This window comes from Vicugna pacos, chromosome 10 (assembly GCF_048564905.1).
Source record: "Vicugna pacos chromosome 10, VicPac4, whole genome shotgun sequence".
In the NCBI taxonomy this organism is placed as follows: Eukaryota; Metazoa; Chordata; class Mammalia; order Artiodactyla; family Camelidae; genus Vicugna; species Vicugna pacos.
The window spans coordinates 19312819-19336618 of record NC_132996.1 but is presented as its reverse complement, the minus strand read 5'-3'; the positions used below and the strand labels follow the sequence as shown (position 1 = coordinate 19336618).

The 23800-nt window shown below is 37.9% G+C and overlaps 2 protein-coding genes across 5 annotated transcripts in view; one reads left to right on the top strand and one right to left on the bottom strand.

Annotated features, from left to right (window-relative positions):
- Positions 1–4927, top strand: part of ANKRD42 (ankyrin repeat domain 42) — a 47954-nt gene extending 43027 nt beyond the window's left edge. Inside the window, exons 13-14 of the mRNA XM_072970712.1 lie at positions 3367–3449; positions 4692–4927. Of these exons, the coding sequence (XP_072826813.1) occupies positions 3367–3449; positions 4692–4704 (96 nt within the window). The 3' untranslated portion in view covers positions 4705–4927. The remainder of the gene's footprint in view (positions 1–3366; positions 3450–4691) is intronic.
- A 9000-nt stretch (positions 4928–13927) lies between these two features.
- The window catches only part of CCDC90B (coiled-coil domain containing 90B), a 28987-nt gene continuing 19114 nt past the window's right edge, over positions 13928–23800 (bottom strand). The window contains exons 4-9 of one of the 4 annotated variants that reach the window (XM_072969100.1): positions 21285–21386; positions 20255–20296; positions 20085–20156; positions 19936–19989; positions 17980–18094; positions 13933–15459 (exon numbers count right to left, since the gene is read on the bottom strand). In XM_072969100.1, the coding sequence (XP_072825201.1) occupies positions 15404–15459; positions 17980–18094; positions 19936–19989; positions 20085–20156; positions 20255–20296; positions 21285–21386 (441 nt within the window). In that variant the 3' untranslated portion in view covers positions 13933–15403. Of the gene's footprint in view, positions 15460–17979; positions 18095–19935; positions 19990–20084; positions 20157–20254; positions 20297–21284; positions 21387–23800 lie in introns of all 4 variants that reach the window. The other 3 variants (XM_006197473.4, XM_072969102.1, XM_072969101.1) reach the window with 3 other exon arrangements.

The following is a 23800-nucleotide window of genomic DNA, read 5'->3' as shown; positions in this document are numbered from 1 at the left end:
TGATCAGGCACTTCACAAAAGACGATATCCAAGTGGCCAATAAACATGAAAGTGTACTCAAATATTATCAGAAATGTAAATTAACACCCAACAAGGTGCCAGTATACCACCAAAATGGCTAAAATTAAAACAAAACACATTACCAAGTGTTGATGAGAATGTGGAGCAAGTGGAACATTATATATCACTGGTGATAGTGTAAATTAATTCTAGTCACTTTGGAATATTGTTTGGCTGTATCTGTTAAAGCTGAATATATCCATACCTGTGACTCAGTTCCCAGTGGAATGAGTACACATCTCTTGATGTACACAGACAGGTACCAAAAGATGTGTACAAGAATGTTCATACTAGTATTACTATAGATATTCCCCAAACTAGGAAAAAACCACACATTCCATCAACAGTAAGAATAAATACATCTTGGTATAATAAAATAGAATATTATACAGTAATGGAAATGAATGAATTACTGCCCTACATATCACTGTGGATCAGTTTCACAAACATAATGCTGAGCAAAACTACAAAAAAGTACTGAATGATGCCAGGCAGTCCCAAAATAGGTAAAATAAATCAAGTTAATACTGCCTGGGAGGAGGCAAATGGAGGCTTCTGGGATATAGGTAATGTTCAATTTCTTGATCTCAGTTGTGGCCACATTGGGTGTGTTTGCTTTGTAAAAATTCATCACACTGTACAGTTTGGGGGGGCACTCTTTGATATGTGTATTATACTTAAAATGTTTACTTAAAATTTTTAAACTAGATGGGAACTGTAATCCTTCTGGCAGAGATGCATATCCACAGAATGAAGCGCTGACTCCTCATGGCTTCCATCTCCAAAACCATAATCATTCAGGAAGTCATTGGTCTAAAGCTTTGGGGCCATGCTTACTAATCAAGAATGGCCAACCTGGAATTGGTAATATTCCATTACTTTTGTGTTTAACTTACCCTGGCTTTCTACCTACAAGGATTTGGAACTAGGTTGGGCACTGATATGGTCTCTGCTGGGCTTCTCCCTGTCCTCTTGGAACAATCTGAGGGCTTAAGTGAGCTCATCCAAGCTGAGCTTTTAGTCTAGGGAAGTTCTAGAAGTTTGTGATTTCTCTATCTTTCTAAATTGGCTACACTGTCTTGACACTCTGCTAAGACACTGTGCTAGCAATCAAGAAAATGGGATTTATCTCCTTTCAGTTGTATATGCTTCCCAGAACTTCTCAGGTTGCATGGAATTTTTTAAAAATAAGAATTCCATATACCCAAGCCATAGTTTGTAGGTCCATGACCTCTGTCAAGTTTCCTGTGCAGTATTGATCTCTTCAACAAACCTGTAAATTCTCTCAGATGGAAGTCCTTTCACACAGGGGTTGTTGCCTAATTTTGTTGGTGTAATACTAGACTGCATGTAACCCGGAATTGCTCTGGGTGCCTAAGCACTGGGATTCACATTTAATATCTCAGTATTGCAGCACTCTTCTCGAGTTTGGGAGAAAACATATTAGGGAGAAATATGTTTCTGACTATAATTCATGATGAGGAAATGAGTAATCTTGGTGAAAGAATGTTCCCCAGATGCAGGAACTTCTGGAATTTGAAGGTTTGGCAGTTTCAGTGAACACTTACTGGAGGACTGTTGGCTGCCAAGCACATACTTTCTTTTGAACTAGTTTACACTAAGGCCTGGTTAGACAGAATAAGTTACATATTTGGTGTTACTAGAGCTTTTGGTATTTAACCACTACTTCTAGAGTATTTGGAATTGTTAAAAACCTTTAGGAGTTAGCATATATGAAAAGTAAAGGAAAATAAATAGAACTGTTTCTTAAAGTCATAAACTCTATTAAGCAGTAGAAACTCAGTTACCTCTGACAAGTAGCTTCCATTTTTTTCCCCATGTTCTTTCTCTAATTCCATCTATTTGGGTGAGGTTAAACTCCTGCCCTACCTCAGTGTTTTTCTTTCATGGCCATCTTTGCATTTCATCCCCTAATGATCCCGAGTCCCTCCTGAAACCTGGGGAGGGTGAGGAGGAAGGGGTGAATCGAGCACTTCTTTTAATTGGCTACTCCCCCACAGACTCCTGAGTAGGAACCGTACCTCATTCCTTTTTGTGTACGGATAGTATACTGTATACAGTATTCAGTGCAGTTCTAGGAACTGAACGCAAGTTTTTTGCTAAAGATAGGATTGAGGAATGGTTATAACATGAACTTTGGTGTCAGACAAAATTCAGATTCAAATCCTGCCATTTAGTTTTGTGACCTAGGGGAAAGCTGTTTAATCTCTCTGACTTCTGTCCCTGTATCTGTAAAATGCTGGTAATACGACCTACTTCACCTTGTTATATGTAAAGTATTCACCATATGCTAAGCCCCAGTGAAATGTTTGTTGCTGTTTGTCTTAAGGCTGGTTGGTAAGCTTTTACAAGGAGGGACCATCGTATTACCTTGTGCCCACCAGTGCCTGGCCACTGTAAGGGCTAGCAGATTCTCCACCTGCTCCTCTGTCAGGTTTGTGGCTGAGAGTAGGGGAGGGACAGCTGTGTGGTGGTTTTTCTGGGTGGTGGTGGAATAATGGCCACTTGCTTCTCTGTTCACACACTACTATAGGAGTTAAGCTAACTGACCTCATTAGCAAAGGTGTAGGCAGGAGCACCTTGGGGAATACTTACTCCAGCCATGGGCTCTCCTCATGGACACGTGCCTTGTGATGTTCCTGAAACTACTGCATTTAGATCTGTCCTGTCCAACTGGGTGCAGAGTATTTCTTGACTAGAGAATTATTCAAAGATGAATGACATCTATTGAGTATCCACTGTGTTTCTAGTCCTCTTTTGCTCCTTCTCATAGCACTTACTAAGTGAATCTTCTGTGCCTAGGTACTGAATACCACAATGGATGAGAAACAGAAACAGTGGGTGGCAGGGCAAAGTGGGACATAAGACAAAAGCAGTTGAGGGATGTTGTGTGAACAGAGGAGGAAATGCAGGTCCCAGGAAATGTGACTCCTAGAACAGTGCGGCTTACAAAAAGCTGAGGATGGCGTGCTAACACTTTGTGTTAGCAATGTTGTGAAATGTTGGTCAAAGACAGAAGCAGAAATAACAAGGTGTTCTGTATGGGGGATACATGAGGCAGAGGGAGGACTGGATGGTTTCTCAAGGTGCCTCCCAGTCTCATGAATCAGCAGAATATGATGCACTGTTACTTCGAATGTGAGTTTATTTACACAAAATTCTAAAATAAATGTAAGCCAGAATTGAAAATATTAGCATGGTTGAATTTTTTCTTTTGGAACAGATAATGTAGAAAGATGAAAATGTATCTAGCACACAATCTTATTTGGCTCTTTTCCTTTGTAGGTAGACGACTCTTCCTGTGAATTCAGCAAAGAGAAGAGGCGAGTGAAGAAAAAGGTGTCTTCTGGGGGAGTTTTTGTGAAAAGGTACTAAGTACTAATCAGTGAAATAACTTTAAATAAACTTGCTTGATTTTTCTCTTTTATTCTTAAATAGATATAAATGTAAATCTATATAAATTCTTCTCAGCATTACTCTCACATGGTGTTATTACAATTCTGAAAGCAGAAATATATTACATGTTATCAAAGGGGTTAAAAATTACATGGACTCAGTTATACTCCCCTCCCAATATACTTCTTATATATTTATGTAGGCAAGACTAGATTTATGAGTAATTTGCAAGCATTCACATAAAATTTAAGATAATACAGTCTAGTAATTGAAAGATACCTAGTTATTGATATTAAAATTTATTAAAGTTCTGTTATGGCTTCACAGTAGAATTATATTTCTTTTGCTTTCTAGAGAGTACCATTTTACTAGTGTAGGTATAGCTTTTTCTTCAATTTTTCAGATGATTTTTAAAAAGCATCTAACCTTGGAAGAAAATAAGTTTAGAAAAGGACAGCTTTACAGTAATAACCAAGTATCTCACTCAGGAAAGTTTACATAAAATGAAAATCAGCTCTTGTAAAAAGAAAAAAAAAAGTGCTAAAAATATGCCTTTAAATAATCTGCTTTAGAATTCAGCCATTGTTCTGTCTTGCAAGCTTCATAAAAAAGGAATAACAGAGACAAGACTGATGGGATAGGATGAAAAACATGTGGCTTTATTATTTTTCCTTCTCTTTTTTCCCCTTGACTTTGCTGACAAAAAACTATGGCATTTCATTTCAGTTCTGACAGCAGTTCCCTCACTTTTCCCACCCTACCCGTTTCTTCCCTGAGCCAGCAAAGATGTGGGACTGTCTTGGGGCGTTTGGCTAGATCCTGCCTCCCCCTGAGGATCTGACTGCTGGCTTTGGGCTTGGCTTCACTGGCAGCAGCCTTCTTCTTTTTTTAAAAATTGAAGTATAGTCAGTTACAATGTGTCAATTTCTGGTGTACAGCATAATGTCCCAGTCATGCACATATATACATATATTCCCCTTCATATTCTTTTTCATCAAAGGTCATTACAAGATATTGAACATAGTTCTCTGTGCTATACAGAAGAAATTTGTCTTTTTTTATATATATATTGTGGCTAACCTTTGCAAATCTCAAACTCCCAAATCTATTCCTTCCCACCTCCTTTCCTCTGGTAAACAAAATTGTTTACTATGTCTGTGAGTCTGTTTCTGTTTTGTAGGTAAATTAGTGTCCTTTTTTTTCTTTTCTTTTAGATTCTACATATGAGTGATACAGTATTTTTCTTTCTCTTTCTGGCTGACTTCACTTAGGATGACAATCTCCAGGTCCATCCATGTTGCTGCAAATGGCATTATTTTATTATTTTTTATGGCTGAGTAGTATTCCACTGTATAAATATACCACAGCTTCTTTATCCAGTCATCCATCAATGGACTTTAAGGTTGCTTCCATATCTTGGCTATTGAATATAGTGCTGCTATGAACATTACGGTGCCTGTGTATCTTTTCAAATTAGAGTTCCCTCTGGATGTATGCCCAGGAATGGGATTGCTGGATCATATGGTAAGTCTATTTTTAGCTTTTTGAGGAATCTCCACACTGTTTTCCATAGTGGCTGCACCAATTTACATTCCCACCAACAGTGTAGGAGGGTTCCCTTTTCTTCACAGCCTCTCCAGCATTTATCATTTGTGGACTTTTGAAAGATGGCCGTTCTGACTGGTGTGAGGTGATACCTCATTGTAGTTTTGATTTGCATTTCTCTGATAATTAGTGATACTGAGCATTTTTTCATGTGCCTATTGGCCATTCACATGTCTTCACTGGAGAATTGCTTGTTTAGGTCTTCTGCCCATTTTTGCATTGGATTTTTTTTTTTTTTGAAGTTGTATGAGCTATTGATATATTCTGGATATTAAACCTTTGTCAGTTGCATCATTTGCAAATATTTTCTCCCATTCCTTAGGTTGTGGTTTTGTTTTACTTATGGTTTCCTTTGCTGTGCAAAATGCTTTTAAGTTTAATTAGGTCCCATTTGTTTATTTTTGCTCTTATTTCTATTGCCTGGGTAGACTGCCCTAGGAGAATATTGGTAAGATTTATGTCAGAGAATGTTTTGCCTGTTTTCTTCTAGGTTTATCATGTCTTGTTTTATATTTAAGTCTTTAAGCCATCTTGAGTGTATTTTTATGTATGGTGTGAGGGAGTGTTCTAACTTCACTGATTTACGTGCAGCTGTCCAGTTTTCCCAACACCACTTGCTGAAGAGACTCTTTTCTCCATTGTATATTCTTGCCTACTTTGTCGAAGATTGACCGTAAGTCTGTGGGTTTATTTCTGGGCTCTCTATTCTGTTCCATTGATCCATATGTCTGGTTTTATGCCAATAGCATGCTGTTTTGATTACTATAACTCTGTAGTGTTGGCTTAAGTCTCGGATGGTTATTCCTCCAGCTATGTTCTTTTTCTTCAGTATTGCTTTGGCAATTCTGGGTCTTTTATGATTCTATATAAATTTTAGGATTATTCTAGTTCTGTGAAAAATGTCCTGGGTAATTTGATAGGGATTGCATTAAATCTGTAGATTGCCTTGGGGAGTATGGCCATTTTAACAATACTGATTCTTAAGATTGAAGAGCATGGGATATCTTTCCATTTCTTTAGGGTATCTTTAATTTCTTTAATCAGTGTTTTGTAGTTCTCTGTAAGTCTTTCACCTCCTTGGTCAGATTTATTCCTAAGTATTTTATTGTTTTGGATGTGATTTTAAAAAGGATTGTTTCTTTACTTTCTTTTCCTGCTATTTCATTGTTAGTGTAAAGAAATGCAACTGATGTTTGTATGTTAATCTTGTATCCTGCTGTCTTGTTGAATTCTTATCAGCTCTAGCAGGTTTTGTGTGGCGCTTTTAGGGTTTTCTATATACAACACTTTTTTTAAAATTGAAGTACAGTTGATTTACAATGTTGTTAGATTCTGGTGTACAGCATAGTGATTCAGTTATACATATATAATTGTATTCTTTTTCATAATAGGTTATTACACGATACTGAATGTGTTCCCTGTGCTATACAGTAGGGCCTTGTTTATTATTTTATATATAGTAGTTTCTATCTGCTAATCCCAGACTCTAATTTATCCCTCCTCACCCCTTCCCCATTTGTAACCATAAGTTTGTTTTCTATGACTGTAAGTCTCTGTTTTGTAAATAAGTTCATTTGTACTATTTTTTAGATTACACATATAAGTGATGTCATATATTTGTCTTTCTGACTTACTTCACTTAGTATGATAATCACTAAGTCCAACCATGTTGCTGCAAATGGTATTATTTCATTTTTAATGGCTAAGTAGTATTCCTGTGTGTGTGTGTGTGTGTGTGTGTGTGTGTGTGTATACACCACATCTTCTTTATCCCTTCATCCGTTGATGGACATTTTGGTTGCTTCCATGTCCTGGCTATTGTAAATAGTGCTGCTGTGAACAATGGGGTGCGTGTATCTTTTTGAATTAAAGTTTTCCTCTGGATAGAAGGCAGCAGCCTTCTCACCATACATCAGACTGTCCACCCTCTAGGCCCTGGCAGGTACCTTACATGGATGCTAAAGGCCATTTTGGCCCAGTATCATAAGGGCCAGTTTGCCCTGACATAAGTGCATTTCACTGCTAAGACCAGTTCATGCTGGTCAAGAGCTTGTAAGCAAGAGTTCAAAAATGGCTTACCTATCCTTTGATAACCTTTATAGTCATTATTGTTAGTTTTTCTGTGGTTTCTAGTAGTATTTCAATCTGTAGTAAAAATAGCTGTCACCATTTAGTGGGCACTTACTATGTGTAGGATCTGTGTCAAGTCCTCTACATATATTATTTCTTAATTCTCACCACAGCTGTATGAGGCAGGTATACTATTTTAGATATAGAGTAAGAAATTTGCTGAGAGTCACACAGCAATGTGGAGCCAGGATATAACCTTTTTCCTTCTAGCCTGGTGACCCTAAGGTCCTTCCAACCCTGGGAGGAATTTGTTATACTTGCTCCAGTTTTCTCAAGGCCACATCTCTAGCCTCTCTCTCTACCAGTGAGGTAGGAAACACCAGAAGACTGTTGTAACAGAAGCATGCATGTACCCTTGTGAGAGGTTCCCTGGTTGTCTCCCAATATCTCTTCTCCCCTTTCTCCACAGTATTATGATTTCCTTAGGTTTGTGGCTACTCAAGATAAGGACTGACTTCCCAGTCACCTCTGCAGCTCAGATACCAAGTTATAGCCAACAGAGTGTGAGCAGAAATGGCGTGTATAACCTTAGGGTCATGCCCATAAGGAGAAAGGCCTACCCCACATCTTGTCCCTTTCTTCTGGAATGTGGGTGTGTTGGTGAGTCACTGGACCTTTGTCAATGAAGGCAACACCAGGGATAATGGAGCAATAAGACAGAAAGGAGCCTGGATACATGAAAAGATGCTCAGTATCACTAAGTAGTAGAGAAATGCAAATCAAAACTATAGTGAGGTATCACCTCACACTGGTCAGCATGGCCATCATCAAAAAGTCTACAAATCATAAATGCTGGAGAGAGAAGGGAGAAAAGGGAACCTTCCTACACGGTAGGTGGGGATGTAAATTGGTGCAGCCACTATGGAAGACAGTATGGAGATTCCTTAAACAACTAAAAATAGACTTACCTTATGATCCAGCAATCCCACTCCTGGGCATATTTCTGGAAAAGACAAAAGCTCTAATTTGAAAAGATACACACACCCCAGTGTTTATAGCGGTACTATTTACAATAGCCAAGACATGGAAGCAACCTAATTGTCATTTGATATTTGTCATGATGTCAGACGAATGGATAAACAAGACACACACACACACACACACACACACACACACACACACACACTGGAATATTACTCAGCTGTTAAAAATGAAATAGTGTTATTTGCAGCAACATGAATGGACCTAGAGGTTATCATGCTAAGTCAGTCAAGCAGAGAAAGACAAATATCATATGATATCACTTGTATCACTTGTATGTGGAATCTAAAAATAGCACAAATGAACTTACTTTCAAAACAAAGACAAATCTAGAAAACAAACTTATGATTACCAAAGGGGAAGATGGAGGGAGGGAGAAATTGGGAGTATGTAATTAACAGATGCACACTGCCATATAAAACAAGGATTTACTGTATAGCACAGGGAACTATATTCAGTATCTTGCCATAAACTATAATGCAAAAGAAGTTTTAAAAAGAATATATATACACATATATGCATAACCACATCACTTTGCTGTACACCTGAAACCAACCCAATATTGTAAATCATCAACTATACTTCAATGGGGGAAAAAAAAAGCCTGCACCCTGACACCATGGAGCTGACATATAAGCCTGGTAATGTATCTACTTAGACTGCAGGTAAGCGAGAAATAAACCTCTGTATTTAAGCCACTATTATTTTGGGTCTAATTATGGCAGCTAAATCTAAATTGTAATACAACTGTCAAATTATGTGTATTTAAGTATAACTCACATATATGTATTGTCATGTTAGGTGTGGTGTTTTCCAACACTAACAAATAGTTCTCTGATTTTCCAGACAGCAACTGTTTGACAATTCAGTTCTGACACTGACTACCCAGAGTTAGCATCACACTCAGTCTCACGAGAGCGCCCCACTTCAGGCACCATTTGCAAGTCCCAGGTTGTCACCAGAACTTCTGACTGATCTGCTGTACAATGGAGGTTCCCAGAACTCCTTTTGCAGATTCAGTAATTTGCTAGAATGACTCACAGAACTCAGGAAGCCACTTAACTTACTATTAGTAGTTACTTAAAAGGATGTATCTCAGGAACAGCCAGATGGAAGAGATACATAGAGCAAAGTATGGGGTAGGAGGTGTGCCACCCTCCCAGCACCCTGATGTTGATCAGGTTGGCCACTGGTGACTGAGCTCAACCTTTAGCCCCTCTCTTTTCCTCTCCCCTCCCCAGAGGTTGAGGTAGAGTGTGGGGGAGACTGAAAGTTCCAACTCCAGCCATACCTTGGTCTTTCTGACAATCAGTCCTCATTCTGAAGGTCTGCAAGGGCTCCTAGCCACCAGTCCAAGATACTCCTGTCACTCCTGAAAGTCCAAGGATTTTAGGAGCTATGCACCAGAAAAACAGAAATGCCTAATCAGCTCATCACTCAGGAAACTGTAAGGGTTTTAGGAGCTCCATGCCAGGAACTGGGGACGAAGACCAAATATATGTTTATCATGGCACATTTGTTAATAAACCATAATAAAAATAAGATGTTAAAACAAAAGAGATAGAAGTAGAAACTCTGCTTTTCCCTATGCCTCAGTAGACTGTCCATCTCTTGAGATAGAGAACTCAACTAGGGCTACACCGCCTACCCAAGAGGACTGCTATGAAAATTGGTGAGTTGATATATATTACTTAGTACATCCATGGTTATACAGTCAATATAGCTATTCTATTAAGTGACAATCACTAATTTCAGTGTTGGTGACTGTAGCCTTTCCCACTGCCTCATTTTTCCCCTTTATATTGCTGCAAGAGAGATCCCCACATATCCAGGTAGGATGAAGGGGGAAGGGAGGAGAGGGAACAGGACAGACCTGTGCCGCTGGGAGGGAGCTGTGAAAGAGGGAAGGTTCCCTCACCCTGGGAACCTTCACTGGCCGGGGGGTCCAATAGGACAGACAGGGAGCTTCAGAGGCTGGAGAGGTGAGTGTGGGAGCCAGGCTGCAGCCTGCAGGGTAGAGAGAGAACAACACAGACCATCCTGGCCATGCCACCGCGTGCCTACTGGTGTGTGCAGCGACAAGGTGCTCAAAATCAGGCTTCAGCAGACAGACCTGGGGATACTACTAGACACAGCAGGTTCTGCAAACTTTGTGGGTGCACACACATGGAGGCAGGGCTGAAATGTGAGCCGACTGTGGGCACCCCACTGTGGGTGCAAGGATGCAGTTTTGGCAGGTTCTTGCTTGGTGGATTTTTGTCACAGGACCTCATGCACGTGCCTGAGGGCCATCTGGGCTGACTGCAGGCTCAGGAAACGCGGCTCCTGTAGGTTTACTCACTGGCAGCTTTGCTAGTGTGCATGCTCTGAGACGTTACCAGAGCTGGCCACTGAGGGCAACAGCAGCACCAGTGATCTATGCGGGTGCACACCCAGGGGCAGGCAGCATCACAGAATCACACGTCCTGGTGGACAGTTCCCAGGGAGGAACACAAGTGGCTCCTATCCCAGAGGGAGCACTCCAGTCCTGGCTACTTCACACAACAGCTTAGAACCAGAGCTGTGGACTTCTACTATAGCAACTGGGGAGCAGACCCTGCCTCTGACAGGGCTATGACATCCACAGAGGAAAAAGGCCCCACCCAGCATCACTGGGGACTCTATTCACCACAGCACCAAACACACTCCCTACAAACAATGGCTAACATACTCTGAGGAAAGATGCAGCAGGCATCCATACCAAAAACAGCCCTCACACCAAAAATATCCGATGCAAACAGGCTACACTGGGATCCGCCCACATAAAAACAGCCCTTCAAGACCACCACAGATAATTTTCTCCTAAATTCATAAAGTCACAGAAATATAAGAACAGTAAAAAAGGAGAGAAATTACTCCTAATTAAAAGAACAATAGAAAGCCCCTAGAACAATGAAACAGATCTCTCCAGTCTAGTCTATCAGACCTTGAGTTCAAAAGGAAGTGGTAAAAATGCTGACGGAATTAGGAAAGGCTATTGACAGAAATGCAGATCACTGTAACAAGAAACTAGAAACTATAAAAAGGAGCCAAAATCTGACTTTTTAAATCCCGAGATGAAAACCAAGCTAAAAGCAGTAAATAGCAAATTAAAGAATGAATACGTGATCTGGAAGATAACGGAAATCACCCAATCAGAACAAATATAAAGACAAATTTAAAAAATATTAAGGACAAATTTAAAAAAATGAAGGCAATATACAAGCTCTATGGGATAATACAAAGCGTGCCAATCTACACATAATAGGAATCCCAGAAGAAGAAAAAGGGAATAGAAAATGTATTTGAAGAAATCATGGCTGAAAACTAAAGAAGGAAATAGACATCCAGGTACAGGAAGCACAGAGGGTCCCAAATAAGATGAAGCTAAACAGACCTACCCCAAGATATATCATAATTAAAATACCAAAGTTAAAGACAGGATTCTAAGTGCAACAAGAGAAGAAAACAAAGTCAATTACAGGTGGCCCCACATAAGGCTATCAGCTGATTTCTTTACAGAAATTTTGCAGGCCAGAAGGGAGTGGCAAGATATATTTAAAGTCCTGAAAGGGAAAACTGCAACCTATGATACTCTACCCAGCAAGATTATCATTTAGAATAGAAAGAGAGAGAAAGAATTTCTCAAGCAAGCAAAATCTTAAAGAATCCAGCAATACTAACCCTATCCTAAAAGAAACATTCAAAGGTCTTATCTAAATAGAAAAGAAGCAAGGACCTATAGGAAAGGGAAAATCACAATAGGAAAGGTAAATAGATAAAATGATGGAGGTCAGTTAAATAAGTCAGTACATAGGTTTAAAAAACAATCAAAAACATTCTGTGAAAGCAGTTAAAACTACAAAGAACAGTAAAGGATAAACATGAAGATGTTAAATAGGACATCAAAATCTACAAAATGTGGGGGAGGAGTGTAAGAAAATGTAGATCTTTTAGCATGTGTCTGAGCTGATAGGACTACCAGTCTAAAGCAAGTAAATGTAGTGATGGGTTAAAATACTTGAAAAACTAGGGTAACCACAAATCAAAAACACAATGGGTTCACACACAAACACCAAAAAAGGTACTCAAGCATAATACAAAAGAAAACCATAAAACCACAAAAGGAAAACAAAGAAGGAACAAAGAAAAAATACAAAATTAACTGGAAAACAGAGTTTAAAATGGCAATAAATACCTCTCAATACTTACTTTAAATGTGAATGGACTAATGCTCCAATCAACAGACACTGAGTAGCAGATTGGATAATAAATCAAGAACCTACAATATGCTGCCTGCAAGAGACCCACTGTAGGGCAAAGGAAACAGATTGAAAGTGAGGGGATGGAAAAAGATATTTCGTGCAAACGGAAATGATATGAAAGCAGGGGAAGCAATACTCAGACAAAACAGACTTTAAAGCAAAAGCCATAAAGATAAAGGACACTATACAATGCTAAAAGGAGCAATACAAAAAGAGGATATTAGTCATTAACATACCCACCCCATATAATTGAACTTAATACATAAAGCAAATACAAATAGACATAAAGGGAGAAATTGATGAGCATACAGGAACAGTAGGAGACTCTTTCGCCCCACTGACATCAACGGACAGATCTTTCAGACAGAAAATCAATACGGCAACAGAGACCTTAAGTGACACAACAATACAGTTAAGACTTAACTGATCTCTTCAGGACATTACATCCAAAAAACCCAGAATACATATTCTTTTCAAATGCACATGGAACAGTCCCTAAAACAGGCCGCATACTAATACACAAAACAAGCCTCAACAAATTTAAGAGGATAGAAATTATTTCAAGCATCTTTTCTGACTATAGCCTATGGCATTTTTCAGCGAACTAGAGCAAATAATCCTAAAATTTATATGGAATCACAAAAGATGGAGAATTGCCAAAACAATGCTGAGGAAAAATAACAAAGCTGGAAGCATAACCCTCTCAGTCTTCAGACACTGCTACAAAGTTACAGTAATCAAAACAGCATGTTGGCACAAAAACAGCCATGATCAATGGAACAGAATAGAGCTCAGAAATAAACCCACACACCTATGGTCAATTAATCTTCAACAAAGGAGGCAAGAATATATAATGGAGTGAAAGACAGTCTCTTCGATAAGTGGTGCTGGGGAAACTGTACAGCTACATGTAAAAGAATGAAATTAGAACATTCTCTAACATCATATACAAAAAATAAACAAATGAACTGATATAAAGACCTAAATAGTACCTTTCTTTACTGTTAAAAACTGATATTGGAGAATATGGTTAATATCTTCAGTCCAGTAAACTTCTAATCACTGAACCCCAGAACTGGACAGACAGACTCACCTTGTCCCAAGCATCCCTGTACTAGAGCAGGCCTCACCCTGCAGAAGCTGAGCTTGATCCTCTAGGGCAGAACAGAATGAATGCTCTCTGTAGACAGGCTGATCCCAAACAGGAATGGGGAGAAGTAGCTGGGCTATTTGGGCCTTGTTTCTCCTTTCACTTCACTTAATAACCTGGGGCAGGGTGGCTGAAGGAAGAGTGATCACAGTGTTATGCTACTGAAGCTTTCTTCACGTGGAGGAAAGAAGTATTCCCTCTCAATACTGCAGCATATTTTAAATTGTAGCAGATGAATAACTTACCTGTTTGCTGTCTTGTCTTCTTCAATTAAGACTGTCAGTTCCATGAGGAGGCCATGCTCAGCTCTGTGCACATGGGGCCAGAATGTTGTCTGGCCCACAGCAGGCATTCTTATTTATTGAATGAACAGATGTACTGTAGAGTTTGTTACAATGCAAACTTTTTGGTCTTTATTTATTAATCCAATAAAAAGTCTACAATGTGCCAAGAATTTTCTTAGGCAAAAGCTTCTGAGATAAAAATGAATCAGAATGCAACAAAATAATGTTATAACATAGAGAGTTTCGTTCTGAAAACAACTCAGTGGTTAGATCTTTGAAGAAAATTTAGTTGGAAGGCCTCTGATTCTCACTTGCTGGACTGTACAGGTTGGTCTTTTGACTGCCCTATACTTCAGATTTCCTATTTACTAAACAAACAATGGGGATCATTTTGAATAACTTGTGGATTATCAAACTTTTAAAGCTGTTGCTAAGGCATTATGAAATCTTTTGAAATGTTTAGCACTTCCTGGCCTTGGCTTCTTGATCTGGATAAAACTGAAGGTCTGAGATGAAAACAGTACTGTGTACTTTCCTTGAAACTACATATATACTATTAATAGACATTATTATCTAAAAAAAAAAAAATAGGGCCAGTAAAAACAAAACAAAAACATGAAATTTTCCATAATTTTCTTGAGTAGGGATTATATATCAATAGACATGTGCTGAATTTTCAAAAGCTTTGTTTCATGTAATAAATTTACAATGGGTTCCTGAAAAGCAAGGATAAACTGGTTTTTGTGAATCAGAAAATTTAAAAATATGGGGAGGGGATAGCTCAGTGGTAGAGTGCCTGCCTTACATGCATAAGGTCCTAGGTTCAATCCCCAGTACCTCCACTTAAAAAATAAGTAAATAAATATGTCTAATTACATCCTCTAAAAAACTTTATTAAAATATACGTAATCTGAGTTTAAGATTAAGCAACTCTATAGATTTCATACTGAGTGTCATACACTTGCAGTAGGGCACACATTATTTTAAAATGTATTGTTTTAGTTCATTACAAAAAAAATCAAACTCCAGCTATAGGATAAGTTGTTCTTAAAATGCAAACAACTTTGTTATAATAGTATTTTATATAAAAAGGTAGTTGTGCAACAGTTTGCAGGAAAACTGAATACAGTAACAAGTATGTAGGCTTGGGAATAGTTTTCAAATTTGCAGCAGATACCAAAGAAATCTTATATGATTGACAGTTGTTTAAGCTAACAAAAGAAAACCCTGGTTCCAGCTATCAAAAGGATAAAGACAAAAGGCCCTTCTATCTCAAATCAATCAGGTTTTGAATGGCATCTTTTCAGCATAATAAAGACGTATATAAAAAACAAAGACAAAATACCTTCCCATTCTAAAACATTTCCTTTCAGTCCATATGTACTTTAAATAATCTTGTGTTGTTTCTGCTGCAACTTTCAACGTTCAAAGTAAATCCATAGTGTTTTTTAAGAAGTCACTAGGAGGAGGAGCACAATATAGTAGTTTCACTGTTACTTCCAGAGTCTATAAAATCCCAGTGCTATTGCCAGGCAAGTAAACACTGAGGCTGTGAAAAGAAGAAACCACTTTACATACAGGCCATGCATTTGTGAGTATCTTGCAGAGACAAACAGAATAATATCTTCAATTTAAATGAAAAGCAAAAAGCACAGGAAATCCAACCGATTTTCTACCTTAGGTTTTTCATTTCCTAGAAAACTAAGCTAAGGATAAAGGATACCCATTAGGGCAGGATTAATACCAGTTCTTCTTAAAATCTTGTATTCTAAACCAGAATAAGGATGACTAATTTCAAAGTGTAGATTATATGTCAGAATCTATGATCAGTGTTTGTCATCATTAACATTAGCACTTAACAATGACTACCTTAAATAATTATGAACTTTAATTTTAGATATAATTTATTAAGTGAAGAACTACCTTTCTTACCTATATTAAAAAATTACATGGTTGAGCTAGCGAAACACACATCTGTATTATCCATAAGAATTTTAATTGCCTTTTCAGTACTTAAAAATAATTTCATAATTATTAAAAATAAAAAATGAAATTTTAATGAAAACCCTTAAAAAAAACTCAGTGAGGTAAAACAAAAGGCAGCAAAAAATCAGGCTTTTTAAATAGTTAATACACCACCTGCCCTTTATGTTACATCATTCTGGATAGAAAACCTTTCTGTTCTCCTTAAGGAGGTGAATGTCAGTGAGGCTTTTAGGGACTCCCTCGATTCTAGTTTAAACAGTCATGACTTTTAGAAGAGACTCTGAGATGGAGAGTAAACTTCTGTCCTATTTTTAATGTATAAATCTAATTATACATTATCCCATTTGACCCTGCTACTTACTGAAACTTGGTTAATGACAAGATCATTTCCTTAATTTTAAGAAATGGGATTAGGTCTCTCCAAGACAGAGTGGGAAGCTGGACATTTAAGAAGAAAGAATAACACTAAGAGTTTCTTGTCTTGTTGCCACTGGTCAATTGTATATTCCCCCATTTGATCCTGTTACTAGTTACCATGTTCCAGGCACATGCTGAAGGATTCCATATATCACCTTATTTAGCCATAATTAAAACTCTATGAGGTTGGTGATAGCATTCCCATCGTGTGGATGAGGCAACAAGCCCAAGGCTGTACTGCCAGCAAGTGGTGGAAGCAGGACTAACACTGTGTGTACAAAGCTTCCCCTAACCTGGGTTGCTTTGAGATCTATTTTGAAACTGGGAATGCACACACCAAACAAGGCTGATTTGGAACTTCCCTGAGCATTACTACTGAACAATAGATCTCCACTTCCAGAGACTTTGCTAGAATAGGGGTTTTCAAAACTTGTTTTTTGAAAGCCTTAGAACCCTTTCTTCAAATGGATTTTCAGCAGAAGCCCGATATTTTAAAAGATAGAAACTAAGCCATTCAAATTGAGGAGACAAAGAGGGTGTGGGTCTCCATCTTTACTCCCATTGCCACTTTAACGTAATTAGTGGCTGCCAGAAAATCACTGATGATATAAACCAGCAATTTTATTTTGGACAAGAATATAAAAAATTTTAAATATGCATATCTTTTGATCCCAGATTCTAATGTGCATAAGCAACTTATTATATAGAAATATTAGTATGAGGGCATAAAGATATGTGTGTGTGTGTGTGTATAATTTATTCATACAAATATATATGGCTATTCAGTGCAATATTGTTTTTAATAATGAAAAACTGGGAGCAGAATGTCTGTTAATAGAGGTTTGGATAAATACATAATAGTATTTTCATACAATGGAACGCTATGCTTTCTAGTAAAAAGATGTCTATATATGTATTCATGTGGAAAGACAGTCAAGACAGCTGGTTAAATTTTAACAAGTGGTAGTCTGTACAGTAACATCTAGTTACTAGTTACTATTTAAAAAAATCTGTAATGTTTATATCCAGAATGAAAAGCCTAGAAAGACATACACTACGAACAGTAAAATGGGGAGGAGGCTTTCACTTTTACTACACTGCTTTTGAATTACAAACAATTTAGAGTGAAAATACCTTACTCTTTTATCAAAAGGAAAAAGAAAAGTAGTACTTGAATAGGGCATTCTTCCTAACTTCCTGGGGCTCTGTACATGCGTCAGTCACATGGTATGTGAGGAACTCAGTGTGTGACAATCTAATTTTAGGGAGCTCTGTCAATTGAATTCAAGGCAGGAGGTAATTTCCCCCCCTTTGCTTGCTATGGTTTTCAATAGCCTATATCTGTTTTAACAACCTTTGTCTAAAACTTTTCTTTTTCCCCCACTGTGGAATACCCAGTTTATTTTTGCACCATTTTGTAGTTGTGTTTATGTATATCCTTGACATCCATATGCTTTATCATACTATTAGGAGGATGCAGAGTTGCCTGTTAAACTTATATCCTAAACTTACTGCCTGTTAAACTTACATTCTCCAAGCACTGCAGGGGACCAAACAATAAAGGAAACCTGTTACAGTGCCTCCTTTTTTCCTTCCGTGCCCCCATGGCTACCTTGGGATGTAGGAGCTAACAGGTCTGAAGATCACATGACAAACACAGCCTTACCTGCAAGATAACGAATTGTCTCAAGCTTATTAGACTCCATCAGCGTTTTTAAAGAAGCAATTTCAGTGTCAATTTTGTTACCAGTCTCTGAAATAATACTTCTGGTTGTGGTATCCTGTAGTAATTAATAAAACAATTAAATTTTGTCCGTATGTATCGTGGACAAAATGTTTACTTTAGAAACCCTCACTTATGGGCTAACTTTGTGTTACAGAAGTTTTAAGTGCAGAAATACAATAAAAGCACAGTGATATTAAAAAATATAACATTACATGAACATTACAGGCTGACAAAAAAGATTCCTTCTCTGTTGTTATTGGAGACAGGATTATCACATTCTGGGCACACACTATTAACAGCCTCACAGTAAGTAAGATACAGGCATACCTGTTTTTATTGCACTTCACAGATAACACACTTTTTTTTTTTTAAACAAACTGAAGATTTGTGGCAACCCTGAGTCAAGCGAGTCTACTGGCGCCATTTTTCCAACAACATTTGTTCGCTTCATGTCTGTGTCACATTTTGTTAATTCTCATAATACTTGAAACTTTTTCATTTTTGTTATATTTGTTATGGTTATCTATGAACAGTGATCTTTGCTGTTACTACTGCAAAAAGATTACCACTCACTGAAGACTCAGAACATGGCTAGCATCTTTTTAGTGACTCTTATTTTTTAATTAAGGTATGGATATTGTTTATTTAGACATGCTGCTTCTGCACACTTAACAGACTACAGTATTGTGTAAACATAACTTTTATATGCACTGGGAAACCAAAACATTTGTGTGATTCACTTTATTGCAACATTTGCTTTATTGATGTGGTCTGGAACTGGACCTGCAATATCTCTGAGGTATGCCTGTATTTGAGACCTAAATATGTAAGAGGATAAACTAAGAAGCAAAAATGTTAGTCACAGAACTCTCACTTTTTGTGTATAAAGTCCTTGAGATAGCATAGTTGAAACTTTATATTTTGCACAAGAAAAAACCAACTAGGTTTACAACATAAGCTGACACCAGTATTAAAGGAAATGGCAAAAATGCTTGTCAGGCAACACTGAATGCTATGTGTGCAGGGCCTAAGGGGTTGGAAGAGAAATAAGATGATATTTAGAGCTCAGAAATTAGCTGTGAGAGAATTTGTTGATTTCCGTATTTATCTCCTTTATCTTGGTCAAGAAGTAAGAGAAGAGAATAGGCTGCTTGGAAAGGCAAACGGGACCTTCGCTTCTTCTGAATTATAATCTAGTGATGGCTCTTGTGTTAGAAGGTGGACCAAGTAGCTCTTAACTTTTAAGAAAAGGACTACACTGAGTCAGAAAGCTGGACTTCACTCAGTCATAGAGATTAAGTAATGATTACACTACAGGATTACTGAGAGGTAAACAGTAGTTATGAGTATGAGGTTTAGAATCCAAGTTCACATTTCATGCTTATTAGCTCTGTGACCTTAGCCTCCCTCTGCCTCATTTTCCAAGTTCTTAAATGGGAATGAGTGCCTACCTCACATGGAGGGTGATAAGAGGATGAAATAAATTAATAGACAAAAATAGGTAAAACAGTATCTAATATGTAATAAGCACTCTATTTGCTATTATTTAAAAAAATCTTAAGATAATTATTTAATTGAACCTAGGTACTCATTTGAATACTAATTGTGAATCCCTGTCTTTTAAAAAAATAGTTCTTTCCCATATAAAAATAACAGTTTAAAAAAAAAAAGTCTGCTACCTGGGGAGCGTGACTGACTCAGAGGTCATAGCTCAGGCACTACCATCCACCTGCAGCAACTTCCCCCCAAGTACAGGTAGCTGCAGTAGCTCTGAGGAGATCATGGATTCTATAGGGCTGGCTTGTTCAAGTCCACACTTACAAAATGTTACACATAAAAGCAGTTATACAAGGCATGAGAGCTGGGCAAAAGAGAAAGTCTGACATAGCAGCTTACTTTTCTGGTAAATTCTGTGGTTGCTTCCATAAGTTTCTTTTCTTGATCTGTAAACTAAAGGATATGGTTTATCAGGAGGTTAAAAAAAAAGACAAAGAGGAATTAAAAAGGAATAAGTGACCAAGAAAGTACATTTAAAAGCACATTACCATATCTGTCACTCTGCTCCTTTCCAGGTTGATATCCAGTTTATTATCTGCTCTGATTCGACTAGTTTCATTCTTTAAAGAAAATAAAAATATTAAAAAAGTGATCTCATAATGAATATTTGTTCTGAAATTAATAAAATATTCTGAAGTGGGAAAAAAGTTTCACTTACTATCAGTTGTTGCTTAACTTGTTCTAATTCAATTTTCATTTTCTAGATATAAAGATCATACACAATTGGCATTAAACCAAAAGTCCATATTATGATTTACTAAAAAAAAATCTGAAACCCTGCATAAGCAAATATTAGACAATCTATGGATTTCTAATACAAAATTTGATTTAAAATAAAGACAAAAAAAGAACTAAAAATTCATCTTATTCAGAAAACAATTCTTAGAACATCAGAAAATGTGTTTATATTTTATTATAGTAGCTCCCTTAGCACTGGGGATATGTTCCAAGACCTCCAGTGGATGCCTGGAACCTCAAACAGTACTGAACCCTATATGTACCATGTTTTTTCTTACACTAACGGCTGAGTAGCACATACAGTATGGATACACTGGACAAAGAGATGATTCACATACCAGGGGGATGGAGTGGCACAGTGAAAGACTTCATCATACGACTCAGAACAGTGAGCAATTTAAAATACGTGTATTGTTTATTTCTAGAATTTTCCATTTAATATTTTCAGACTGCAGTTGACCACAGGTAACTAAAACTGTGGGAAGTGAAAATACAGATAAGGGGGCACTACTGTATTTTACTTAAAGAAAAAAAGATTGATATTCTAAATTTAAAAATACTTAAGCTAGCGGATAACAACAAAGGTCTGAATTACAGAAACATTTTTCTCTTATGTGACAAAAATGACTATAGTATTAAAAAAAAAATGCCACATTACTGTCAGCTCTGAGAACATTACAGTGAACCACACTAGAAATTTTATAAAATATATGTAGCTCAAAGAGTTCCCTTTTTATGTGACCTATATAAGATACAACTCTTAGTCTCTAGTTTCAGGAATCTATGATTTATACATACATTAGGTATGGTTAAACATGTAGTACATTTTTATCTAAAAACTTGCTAATTATTTAATAACCACATGAAATCATTTTGGGTCTTATTCTTTACCAAACAGAATATTTGTAAAATAAGTTATTTTATTAATAATAAATTAAAACTTGTATCACCTGGTTCTCTGCTCTCAGATTTGCAAATTCACTTTTCTCTAGTATGACCATGTCTTTCCTGATGGAGTCCAAATGAGCTATTAGCTGTTGTACTGTTATTTCCTAGAAAGCAAAATTAAAATAATATAGTGATCTATGTATTGCCATCTCCTTACATGGAATTGTTCATGAAACTTAAAAAGAATCTGTTATCTTGCTACAAGGTATAATGTTGCTTGGCTAAGTAAAAATAACAAAACTTGAAACCAATATGCCTGGAATATCAAAATGAAAAGGAACAAGAAATGCAAGGGAAAAAAAAATTTCCCAGTGAAGAGAAACAAATGTCTAGGCCTTTTCACTGAAAGAATTCCAATAAAATGCTTACTTAACCTCTAAGAGTTTCTCAACAAATAATGCCTCTTTGTTTATTTACTTATTTTCAAAATATTTACATGGAAAAGTTTTTACTTTTCATTGCTTTGATTTTGAGGGATTTTCTACCATTGGAAATTTCTAGGATAATGGGTAAGACTCAGAAGTCAGGTAATAAAGCAAAATAGGTAGAAATATGGTTTAAATAATTACCCCTTGTCAGCATAAAATAATTAGCTTTGTTTAAATTCCTGAGTTATCTTTCCTATATTTGGCACTACAAAGAATTTGTGAAAGAAAAGCTGGCCCCTATTTGATAGATTTTTAAACTTTTCCTTCCCTAGGGAGGCATATTTTTGTAGAAATTGTAGCAAATAAAGAAAACACAACTTTTACCACTAACCTCAAACTCATGTGGCTTGCTGACTCATCTTTTATCCTTTTTTATCAAAAGCAAAGGCAGATGAAGGTGTAACCTTGAAAAGGACCCTCTGTAACAAGTTTTATAAACAACAAAAAAACCCCAAACAAGAACAGGATCCCTAGCAGAACTCCCATTTTTGTCACAATTTGTGGCTAGGGGTGCATTGGTGAGGTTATGGTCCTCCACTGGCCAACATGGGTGAGAAAGGCTATCTCAAAACTGACATGACTTTTAGAAAGGGGATGCTACAACCATTCCAAATGCATGACTAGGAAATGGCTCAGTCTTTAAAGGGTCTGGAATGCACACATCTTCTCCAAAAACAACTCTCAGATGGCACAGCCACGTAGAGCCGAGGTTAAAAAAATGTGAGTTCTGGAGTCAGGCTGCCTGGGTGAATCCAAACGCTGCCATTTATTGTGAGACTCTGGGCATTTAACTTCTCTGACCTCCTCTTTGGTACAATGGAAATAATAACTACCTATACCTTATACAGTTGTTTTGAGCATTAAATGCAATAATGCACATAAAATGCTTACAGTAATACTTGGTGCACAGTTAGCGCTTCAATGAATGTAACGAGATATGGATCTAAGGGCTGAAGCAGGACAGTGTAGCTCCAGTGGTTTGACGTGGAGGAAGTTTTGCTTGAAATATTATTCCTATCATAAAATTTGAAAGTACTTTTTAGTGTACAACAGACATCCTTGACTCTAATGCCTTCCCTAACCCTCATCTGTATTACTGGGGAAGGGGTTTATTTTCTTTTGGGTAGTTAGGATTCATGAGAATTAACATTCGTGAGAATTACCCCAGAGTCACACGGAAGTGGCCTCTAGGGGTTGTTAGTCCTGTTGCCCCCAAATATTATGGAGTTCTAAGACAGTAACTGTAATGTTATCCTTGTTTAAATCCTTAATAAAAATGTTATTTTGCCTTTTTTCTGCTGCGGTGCACGGCTCGGCTAAGCCCAGTTCAAGATGCTGACAAACTTCAGTCACCTAATGATGGACATTTAGGCTGTTTCCATGTTTTGGCTATTGTAAATAGTGCTGCTGTGAACATTGGAGTGCAGGTGTCATCCTAAAGTGGATTTCCTTCTGGATGCAGGCCCAGGAGTGGGATTCCTGAGTCATATGGCCTGGTGCTTGAAAGAAGCTTTTCAAGAAGATAAGTAAGTGGAGGGGACTTCCGGAAGATGGCAGAGTAGAAGGACGCTCGTAAGTCACCCTCTCCCACAAATACACCAAGACTCACATCTACAGACCCACTCAGCCAACCAGAGCACCTGCGGAACTCCGACAGAACATCGCCCTCTTCAAAAGATAAAGACGCCAAAAATCTGGTAGGAGAAAAGGAAAGAAGAAAGAACAAAAGGCAAAGCAGCGCGGGACGGGTCCCGCGGGGAGGGAGCGGCAAAGGAGGACTGGCGCTCGCTCGCTGGGTCTCCCCTCTACAACTGAGAGGCCAGCGGGACGGAGGGGGAGCCTCCGAGGCTCGGATCTGTACAGAGCAGCCCTTGTCTGACAGAACTAAGTTAAACGGGCACAGAGCGTCCCCCCGACACCCAGCCTGAGACGCGGGCCAGCAGTGGCGGGCAGGGCCAGGCTGCACAAGCCGGGCGGAGGACGGGGGCGGCTGCACGGAGGCAGCTCCGGGGGACTGCAAGGGGCTGGGCGCTGTGGCTGTGGGTGTACGGGACAGAACAGCCTGGGCCCTCCATAAAACAGCAAGGTTG